General features: G+C 42.5%; 1 protein-coding gene across 2 annotated transcripts in view; it reads left to right on the forward strand.

Moving 5' to 3' along the window:
* The window catches only part of LOC115384709 (semaphorin-7A-like), a 30,681-nt gene extending 20,779 nt beyond the window's left edge, over positions 1–9,902 (forward strand). For both annotated transcript variants that reach the window (XM_030086951.1, XM_030086952.1), the window contains exons 13-14: positions 5,881–5,948; positions 9,471–9,902. In XM_030086951.1, coding sequence (XP_029942811.1) covers positions 5,881–5,948; positions 9,471–9,823 — 421 coding nt within the window. In that variant the 3' untranslated portion in view covers positions 9,824–9,902. The remainder of the gene's footprint in view (positions 1–5,880; positions 5,949–9,470) is intronic.
* The last annotated feature ends 1,536 nt before the right edge of the window (positions 9,903–11,438 follow it).

The raw sequence follows: 11,438 nt of genomic DNA on the forward strand, positions 1-11,438 counted from the left end.
ACCTCGTAAACGCTTGGCACTATTTTCTCTCCCCTCATATCACTCCACGCCGCCTCCAGCTGCAGGCAGCGCGGAGATGCTAACAGCTAGAGCTAGAGCTAGCTTGCTCTTTACTAGCGGTAAACAAAGTGAAACCAGCGCGGCTGTGCGAAGTGCCAAGCGTTTACCAGGTCTGACTTTTTCATGGACAACAGTTTGTGATGCAAATATATCACTCTTTCGCACACATATTGGTTTGAGAAGAAAAACGCTTTATCTTCGGGACCCCAGCAAACTTGCCGGACTACTTTCCTCTGGACGTAAACCGGACAGGATCTCCGCTCACTGGACGCTGTCAGGGGTAAGGCCCAATCGCAATTCTCACTCCTCAACCTTGATCCTCAATCTCAAATTAAGTGCCTCCTCAAAACAAGTGTTAAGGAATGTAATGTCACTTGGAAATGGGACAACCCTTAAAGACAGTTACGTCCTTGGACCACAGGGGGCAGCACTGCGCAAGAGGGTAGAAGAAAGCTGGAAGTGCAGTGTTTCCTGCAGGAAAAAAGTTTGGGTGGGGGGGGGGTTTGGACTGTCGGGAGGGTGCTTGGGGCTCGCGCGACGCTTGTGGTGGTCAGAGGGGCCGATGGCGCAGATTGGCAGCCTCGCTTCCGTCAGTCTGCCCCAGGGCAGCTGTGGCTACAGTAGTAGCTTACCACCACCGAGTATGGTGTGAATGAATAATCCAATGTAAAGCGTCTTTGAGTGTCCTGAAAAGCGCTATATAAAACCAATGCATTATTATTATTATTATTCTTTGGACCGTCCGAAGGAGAGAGAGCGCACACGCGTGGACCGCTGTTTTTTTTTTCTCTCTCCGTAATAATTTTGTAATAATTTTGGTCAATGATCAATAACAACGCCCTTTATAACTGTAAGTAATGCGCCCTGCATTAGAAATGTTTAACATTTTGCATGTGTGACCTTGCTAATAAATGTATTCAAATGAATTTTCTTGATTTCTTTCTAATAGCCTTTGTAAATATTATCTGTGATAGAAACCTAATACAATTACTCCCAAAGTAATATACAAGATTTTTTATTAATAAAATAACAGCAAAACGAACTATTTAACAAGCATTCTGGATTCTCCTTAACTCCAAGGTAGGTCTGGTAGAATCTCAAAATTAAGGGAGATAACGTCCCTTAGTCTCGCTCCTTTCCTCAACTTGTTAAGGAATGGGACAGCACTTAACTTCACGGGAGCGCGCATTTTGAGGAATGAGGAGTAAGATTGAGGATTAAGCAGAGAATTGGGATTCGCCCTAAGTCTGTGTGAATGAACAACACTGCTGACGGGGATGCCATACAGATTCATGTCAAAAATCCTGAACTATCCCTTTAAAGGATAAATTCGGTTTAAACAGTTTTCACGTTGTTTATAGAAAGATGCATAACAGTATACTCACTCAGAAGGGTTTTCTGATCTGAAAAGTGGTCTGGTAGAAAGTTAGATCCATAGTCGAGCTGCAGACCTCCATATACTGTTAGCCAATTGGGCATCCCTGGCGCCGGCTTCCAAAACGGCTTTAATCGTCCAAAAACTCATTAGTTTCACCAATACGATGGTCCGCTCGTGCCTCTCCTCCACCACAGCCCGGTGTCGCAAAATATATGCTGTTGCAGTTTTACAGATCTCTGAAGTGAACACGGTGATCTGGAAGTAAACTTAAGTACATTCACCAAGAGACACAGTAGGTGGTGCTGTGCACCAAAGTTGTTGGTCGCCACCCACTCCAAAGAAGAAGAAGCACATCTCTGAACTGCAAACATCTGCTTCTTCTTCTTTGGAGCAGGTGGCGACCAACAACTTTGGTGCACAGCGCCACCTACTGTGTCTCTTGGTGAATGTATTTCTCCTGCGGTGTGCCTCAAGGCTCCATATTAGGCCCCATTCTGTTCATCCTATACATATTGCCCTTAGGAGATATTATAAATAAATATAATATCTCCTTCCACTGCTACGCGGACGACGTTCAGTTGTACCTCCCCTTCAAGGCCGACGACCCTGCTGCTCTCCAGCCTCTGTTTGACTGCATGTCTGACATTAAGGCATGGATGACAGCAAATTTCCTCAACCTCAATGAGAATAAGACTGAGGTTATTGTATTTGGCAAAGCCGCCCCAGCATCTCTCTCCAACGCCCTGGGTACTCTTGCCTTGAAGTCCAAGCCAGCTGTCAGGAATCTTGGTGTGGTCTTCGACAGTTCCTTCAAGTTCGAGCAGCAGATCAGCGCAGTCATCAGAAGAAGTTTTCTCAACCTGAGGACTTTAGCCAAAATTAAAACTTACCTTCCCCAGGCGGGGCTAGAGCAGGCCATTCACGCCTTTGTCACCTCACACCTGGATTATTGCAATAGTCTTTACACCGGTATTGATAAAGCCCAACTCCACCGCCTGCAGCTCGTCCAGAACTCTGCCGCCCGACTCCTCACCTCCACCAAAAAACACGCTCACATCACTCCGGTTCTCGCTTCCCTTCACTGGCTCCCCGTCCGCCACCGCATTGATTTCAAAATTCTTTTAACAGTTTTAAATCTCTTCATCTCCTCGCCCCTCCCTACCTGACCGATCTTCTCCGCCCCCTCAACTCTTCCAGAGCGTTACGGTCGGCTGACCAACGCCTCCTCTTCATTCCCAGGACCAGGCTAAAAACCAGGGGGGACAGAGCCTTTTCTGTTACTGCCCCGAGGCTGTGGAACTCCCTTCCCCCCCACATCCGTGCGGCCGAGTCTGTGGGAATTTTTAAATCACTGCTGAAGACCCACCTCTTTGCCTTGGCCTTCAGCTAGGTCTTTCCTTGGCGCTCGAGTTTGAGATGTGTTTTAATTTGTTTGTGTTGTTTTGTCTTTTCACCGTTTTTTGTTTGTTTCTATTCTCTGCACTTGTGTGAAGCACTTTGGCACGGCTAAGCCGCTTGTAAATGTGCTATATAAATAAACTTTTACTTACTTTTACTTACTTACTTACTATTTCAGTTTACTTCCAGATCACCGTGTTCACTTGAGAGATCTGTAAAACCACAACAGCATATATTTTGCGACACCGGGCTGTGGTGGAGGAGTGGACCATGAGGATATATTGGTGAAACTAATGAGTTTTTGGACGATTAAAGCCGTTTTGGGAGTCGGCGCCAGGGATGCCCCATCGGCTCACAGTCTATGGAGGTCTGCAGCTCGACGATGGATCTAACTTTCTCCCGGACCACTTTTCAGATCAGAAAACCCTTCTGAGTGAGTATATTGTTGTACATCTTTCTATAAACAACGTGAAAACTGTTTAAACTGAACTTATCCTTTAATAAAATATGAAAAGGCTGTATTGCACTGTCCCACATAGTTCAAAGGAAACATGTCAGTTTAATTTGGAGGATGAAAGTCGCACCAGATGAGCTGAGGTGTGTTTGGTTGTAAAAATGTGAGAAGGCAGAAGAAGAAACAATGAACAGGTCAGTGATTCATGGTTTGTCGCTCATACATGAATGAGCAGTTCTGACAGAGAGTGAGTGAATTTCTCCAAGTGTGATGATTCAACCACATGAGAAGACACAGGGACACACACAGGAAGCCATTTCTCAGATCATACTACAGCAAATCAAACAAGTGACTGTCCAAATTCAAAAGCCTCAGCAATCATAATGAAATGTGGACATACAGATTTGAAAAGAGGTTTTCATCAAGGTTCTCTGGAGCAAAAGAACTTTGATACGGTGGCTGTATGATCCATCCACACGTAGCAGAACGGTCACAATCAATAGCGGAGTAGGCGGGGGCGGGGCAGGGGGGGCGGAGGGGGCGGCTGCCCCGGGCCCACTGCTGCGTGGGGGCCCATCCTGAAGGGGGCGAAAAAAAGTGTGCTGAAGAAAATGGTAAGAAAGGAAAGTTAGACTCTATAACAGTCGCGTTTATGAGGATAAAGTTGTTTTAAAAATAAAAAATGAAAAAATGCTTGCTCATGTTGTCTGTTGTTTAGTTTTCCCGGAGGTGTCGCCTGTAATCCTCTCGGTTTCGCTTTTACTGTAATGCGTGGAATATGTGCGCACCGCTAAATAACGTGTCCCTTCGCCAGTTTACTGCGGTCAAGCCAGCCGGCGCTCTGACAAACACAGTCAAGTGAGCCGACACGTTTTTTTTTCTTGCAGTGCGCACATATTCTCCACATTACGGTAAAAGTGAAACGAGAGGATTGCAAAACAAACATTGATCACAACCTTATTCATAATTAATAGAAGATGCATGAATAATGTTGACAAAAAAACTAAACTGAACGAAGTAAATTAAGGAAAGACACGCGCACACACACACACATATATATATATTGCAATATTTAAAGCGAAAACAAAGAGGTGTGTCTGAAAGAGACACTACAGTAAAGTGATTCACAACTGATTCGCAGTCAATAGGCCAAATAACCTTGGAGCTGTTGAGCTACAATACTGTATTTTTCATAAATATATTAATAAAAATTATTAGGATTATTAGGGATTCACAGGTGATTTGGAGTCAATAGGTCAAATAAGCTGGGAGCTATTGAGAAAAAAAATCTATTTTTTTTTATTAAAAAAATAATAAAAATGATGAAAAATGTTAAAAGCTAAAGCAAAGAGGTGTGTCTGAACCAGACAGTGTAGTACATTACGTACATTGTATGATTTACATGACATTATCTGCTGCATTTTTTTTCAGCAATTATGTTTTAATGGGGATATTTAGGCCACAAGGACCCATGGAGAATTGCTTCGCACCCCCCTGGGCTGGGACCCCTGCTCTGCCTCTGGTCACAATTCCTACAAATAGGGGCATTACAGGAGACACAATAACAATGAAATAAGAAAAGTGTCAGCCTCACAGAAGCACAACAATTAAAGAAGAGGAAAAAAATTGCTGTTATATTTCAGATAAATAGGTCAAAATTCTTACCGGCTGTCTTTAAAACACATTCACAGTTCTGCTTCATTTTATTAACAACATGCAACAATTGTGTTTTTATCAGAAATGTGATGTTTTTTTCAGTGTTATCAACTTGTAATAGTTTTGTTTCAAAGAAACAGCTGGAAGTGTCCTTATATGATCACTTTCCTCATAAAGAGTTAAAACTCTCAGACGAAGTCTTGGAGCACAACATTTGTTCTGACCTGCAAAGTGTTTCAGTTCTGATGTTACAAATCAGTCAAGGGTGTGCTTCAGGCCTGGACATGTCCTCTTTTCACATCCTGTTCAAGGTTTCTGGATTCATGTTTTTTTTTTTTTTGGTTTTATTTGAGAGAGACAGATTAACATGAACACTGTATATCATTTGTTGTTCAAGGGAATATTAATTTATTAATGTCACTGGCACTTTGTACAGATGTGATATTTTGTTGCAAGGTGTCATTCAAAGCATTGCACGTCCAAACCAAGTCTCTTCTTATATTATGTTACCGTTCATGACCTGACATGGACATTTTGGACCTTCTTCTTTGAAAATCAGAAAGACCCGATGAAGCAACATCTAAATTCCTGTAATAATGAAAGTTACATATATACATATGTTTTGCATTGCTTATGATGTCAGTTTGAGACTAATATAACTACAGACTAAAGAAATGAGATGACCACGTTAACCTTAGAGTGAAATGTCATCTTTGAAGAGTTGATCCAGACAAAAATGCTTCTTCACACATTCACAGTTCTGGGAAGCTGAATAAAGAGAGGAGCTGGGGCTTTGCAGGGAAATATTAGAAATTAGATGAGTTTATATGAGTGTTTAGATGTATGGCTCATGTTTTTAAGACAGAGTCTTAAACAATTGGGATAGCTGTCCAGTTTGGACATCATTAAGTCATTCATTCTCTTTCTTTTCCAGTAATGCTCTCCAGGATGTGGCCAGAGGAAACCCTGCTCTCTGTCCATCAGCAACGTCAAAGTCTCAAGGTATGGAGACCTACTACCAGGCACATTTTCAACTTTACATACTGTAAATGGAAATCTTCATTACTGGCTGCATTCTTTTTGAACTATCCAAGATTGTAAATATAGATCTTCAAAAAGACCAACAAAGAAATCCAATCTGAATACTTCTAACCATTACTTGTCTTTCAAACAGTCCTTTCCACTTGAGACAGCTACTCTATCTCTGAAAATATTGCTGTTTCCACTCTTTAACTGACTAGCTTAACCAGATATTGTTTACCCCAATTCTTGGTAGGAGGTGGGCCGCTTGTATTTTTCGTCGGTTTGGTTTAATTAGGTTGAAGCTGATCACAGACTCAGTTGTACAAGCCATGGCCATAGTACAATAATGATATCCCTAAAATAACCTTATGGACATTGGTGGGCATGGACACCTGGAAGATGTGCAGCATTATATTTCAGAATCAGACTTCAGATGAATGAAAATCACATTGTAGCAGTCGACAAAACTTCAATGTTTTTTTTCTAATTTGGTCGACGCTTCAAAATTGATGCACACGTGCAACATCCGTATTTACGTCCACAGACAAGGTGCTGTGCGTAACTTCACCTCTTCTTTCAGTGTGAAAATTAACTTCACATGTTTCTACACTGTGAGCAAAGTTCCTACACACATGTTGAAAACATGCACGTCTAACCAACCACTGGTTTTAAATGAGATCTGACATCACGATGAGCGGTTTCCCAGCTCTATAGGGCGTATACGTATTTGCTCTCATAAATTGCATCATTTAAAGTTATTGCTTGCACTCCAAGTTCATCCACTCTATTCCTCCTAGATGCTAAAAACTTTCGTTCTGAATTAAATAAAGAATGCTGGTTTGCACCATTCTCACACGTTTTACTTTTTGACTTTTCTTTTGAAGTTATAGTGGATTTTTGTCCCACTTATCAAAGTTCAAACTTCTGTCATTTTATCAGATTAAATACAAAACTATAAATGTAAAAAGGTGAATTTATTTTTCTTTTAATGACAAGATGCCTGCCCTTCCCCACTTGTGCACTTTGTCTTTTTTCATGTGTACCACTGTATATATCCAGGAATTAAACTCACTAAATTGAATTTTTCTCTCTTTCACCTTATGAGTGACTGTTGAGCTGCAGAAAACCCTCCTAAACCCGATGTATGAAGTCATAGTGACAGTTCCTTTTCAGTGCAACATACCACAACTACACATGTGGTTCTTAAACAACTGATTGTTTTTTTTTCCTTCAATTTGTATCAAAGCAAAAGAAAGTCACAGTTATTTGAAGTCATACTTAAACTTGGCTCAGGTTTGCAGCTTTGAATGACTCTCTGGTTTGTATGAGTTCTGTTTTGCATTGCACCACAAAAAAAATTCAGTTTCCTTCCTTTCTGAAACTGAGGTCAATGATACTTCCTTTAATCTGTAAACTCTCTTACCCTAGTCTGCATGCAAGCCTTTGCACATCAGGTAGAATTTAGCACTTTAGAAACACATGGGTGTAGATTTAACTCCTGTACCCAGATGAACCTTCTAAATGTAACTTTACTCTCACAATCATATCTGATAATTCGGTTACAAACACAACTTCAAAATAGGATCATAATGTCAGCCCATATGCTGATGATACACTTGTTTTACACTTAAGATGTACAAAATAATTAAAGTCTCAACTTTCAGTGATACAGAAAACTGATTTTAATTGTAGTGGCTCCTCTGCGCCAAAGCTGGTACTTATAAAAATACAGCGCAGGGAAAAAATACGCTGGACTTTGTGGTCCTCACCGCAAACAAAATAGCTGCCGTACACGGACCGCACAATTCTGAAAAACTACGTGGAGACGAAAAAGGAGAAGGAAACGAGGGGACACACTTCGAGGAAGTCACGTTCAGTGCACTTTGAAATGTTTTCATCTCTACCTCACCTTCTACATCTTCTAAATTAAAAAAAAAATAGTTCAAAGGGGAGCAATCAAACACATCACGTAATAAAAACATGTACAATGTGTTTGTTTCTGCACTTACAAATACCTACTGTCACTTGTAATGACATAATAATTCTTCTCATGATACACACTTCCGAACCCTGAATCATCACGGGTTCACAGTCTCTATGTGCTGCAGCGCATCAAATCGTGTTGACTCAAGAGGCAAAACAATTTTGATAATGCCTGGACGCACAATCATATTGTGCAACCAATTTCCACTGCATTTTTATGTTAAGTTTTTTTTTTTATTTTATTTTTTTTAAGGTGTTTCTGCAATGTTGGGACACTATGAATTATGACAACTCGCCTTCAAGTCGGACCACTTTTTTTTTACTTCAGCAGTCGTGCCCCGATGGCACTGGCACCTGCTCCCACTCAACGTTTTTCCGTTTGTTTGTCCCTCCACTGCTGTGTCCTCCAAAAAGGACAGAAGACCGGCTCTCCACCTCACCAATAAGGGTTTGGATTTCTTTTTCGCTGAAGGTTCGCTTCTTCGCTTTTCAAAATCTCCATCGCTGCCCGCTATCCGCCCGCACAAACGATTTTTTAGCAATTTTCAAAACTGAACCCGCCCGCCATCCGCAGAATAGTTTTTAGGAAGATGCTCCGGCTATAGGTATTGGTATTATACCATGGAGAAACATGGAGGAAGCGCGCACCGGCCTGGCGCGCGGGGAAGGGGGGCTCAAGGTGATGGCAGATGAGGGTCTGTCGAGAGTGCGGCGAGGCCCCAACATCCAGCAGCCAGAGAGGGACCTGCAGCATCACCTCAAACCTCCACACAGCGGCAGATCCACCGCCTGCATGCGGCGCGTCTCACCTGCCGGCTGACACTTGTGTTCTGCGCCTGCAGCGAGACGCTGATCGCCCTTGAAAAGGAAAAGCTGCGTTGTACTCTGCTGAATGTGCGATTGTAGAAGGTCACTAAAGCCTGTTACACACTACAGGATTTATTAAATCTTCCCCTATTCAGAGAGCGCACACTGGACAACAACAGAGGACAGATCGCACTAGATTTTCCTCTTCTGCTCTTCTAGTGTGTGGAGTCACGATGGAGCTCACCACACACTAGAAGATTCTTCATCAGAGAATCTGCTCCTCACTCTTCCAAATCTCATGTAGTCAAATGTGACTTTTTGCGGTTTCCCTTCATTCTTGTATTTACATTCATCTCCACTATGAATCATAAGCTCGTTCATTCCCTCAGTACATTCATTCATATCGGCATCGCTCCTTCAGCGCATTTTTGATTTAGAAAAGTTTGTCATGTACACAGCAGATTTTTTTTTTAAACAATGTCTTTCAGACAGCAACAGCAGTAAAAGCAACAAAAGTTTAGCTTTTCCACTTGAAAAGTTGTTCTGTAAATGGGGTCACATTCTCTCCTGACTCCTCAGTTGCACATTGAAGGAGAGGATTCAGCCTCTGTGACCCGTCACGCCTCAAGCAAACTGGAAACCAAACCAGTTTAAGATCAAATAAAGGAAACAAACATTAAATCTAAACAGACTTTTGTTTTCTCTTCTCAGGAGTCAGACATGAAATGAAAGCTGAACATCGAAGTGAAAACATGGTCAGCGTCCCCTTTCGGTCCAGGTACTTCTTGACCTGCCCAGTTTCGTCCCATCATGCTGAGTATATCTGGAAAAGTCCTGGCCAGACCACAAACTGCAGCTCCAAGGGGGAGCAGTGTGTCCACCTGATCCACAGCATGGGTCCTGAGCAGGAGGGACTCCACCAGTGTCTCTCAGAAGAACGGGGCTACCACAAAGTCCTGGCGCAGTACCAGCTAATGCTGAAGGGCAGGACGGAGAGCCTGAAGTCAGGTCTGGTCTTCTGGGTTTGTCTGATGACCATTCTCGTTAAGGTTTTGTACTGTTAGATTTAGGCATTTCAAATCAATCAATCAATCAATCAAATTTTATTTCTAAAGCGCCTTCCAACTGCCAAACGGAGCACAAGGCGCTTAACAGAGTAAGACAAAATAAATAAGTAAAAACACTTTAAGAAACAAAGTACTAAAAGGGGCTAAACATCAAACGCTAAATGAAAAAGGTGCGTTTTCAGATGACATTTAAAAACATTAAGTGCAGTGATAGACTTTAAATGCAGAGGAAGAGAGTTCCAGAGCTTCAGGCCAAGAACAGCAAAAGAGTGGTCACCAAACTTTCTGTATCTTGCCCTGGGGACAACCAAGGAGGTGTGGCTTGACGAGCGTAGAGTCCTGATAGGTTGATAAGTTTGCAACAGCTCTGAGATGTAAGGGGGGGCATACCCATTAGTAGCCATGAATACAAACACCAGAATCTTGTATTGGACTCGGAACCGCACCGGAAGCCAGTGGAGAGCTTGAAGGACCGGAGTAATGTGTGAGTATTTTGAGGAGTTGGAGATGAGACGAGCTGTTGCGTTCTGAACCAACTGAAGTTTATTGAGGAGTGAGAGATTCAGTCCAGCGTAAAGGGCGTTACAATAGTCAAGTCTTGAGCTGATGAGAGCATGAGTGGCCTTCTCTAAATCTGCCCGAGACAAGAATGGCTTAACTCTGCTCAGAAGCCTTAGTTGGAAAAAGCCCGCCCTCACAACAGAACTGATCTGCTTTTCAAAGTTAAGTCCATTGTCAAAAATCACACCCAGATTCCTAACAGCAGAAGCAAATTGTGGGGTGGATGAACCAAAATCTGGGGAACTGTGGGTTGGGTCAGAACTTAAGTGGATATATTCAGTCTTTTCCCCATTCAAATGAAGGAAATTCTGTGACAATCACTGTTTGATGGTGTGGAGACAGTTATTGAGGGGATCTAACGCAAAGCGATCATTATAGATAACTGGAAGATAAATCTGGAGATCGTCTGCATAAAAGTGAAATTGGATGTTGTGACTGGAGATAAGTCGACCAAGCGGTAGCATATATAATGAAAACAGAATGGGACCAAGGATAGAGCCTTGAGGCACTCCAGACGAGAGAGGAGCAACAGAAGACGCAAACTCATTTATATGTACCGTGAAAGATCTGTTTGAGAGATAAGAGGAAAACCAGTTGAGAACCGCACCCTGCAGGCCTACAGTGTGTTGAAGTCTGGAAATGAGGATGGAATGATCCATGGTGTCAAAGGCAGCGGTTAGATCTATTAACACCAAGACAACAGAACTTCTGTTGTCTAGAGCTGTCAATATATCATTATGGACCCTCAACAGCGCAGACTCGGTGCTATGTCTCGACCTGAAGCCTGATGCAAATGCATTGGTTTGTTAGAGGTTTTTTACACACATACATCCATATATAATGTGCCACTAACGAATGTATGGGCTATATGCACAGCTTCATTACTTCCTGAAGTTCAGACAGCATCTTTATTTCTTGTATTTCATGATAGGATGAACTGATTAATCCAGGTGTGTCTGACCCGCTCCGGGGACAGTGGCAGGTGGGGAGTTTGACTGGGGCGGTACACCTGTCAAACGGTAATGCAGGTGTCCTTAGGCGAGCTCAGGGA

The sequence above is a fragment of the Salarias fasciatus genome, unplaced genomic scaffold, assembly GCF_902148845.1.
Source record: "Salarias fasciatus unplaced genomic scaffold, fSalaFa1.1, whole genome shotgun sequence".
NCBI classification, from domain to species: Eukaryota; Metazoa; Chordata; class Actinopteri; order Blenniiformes; family Blenniidae; genus Salarias; species Salarias fasciatus.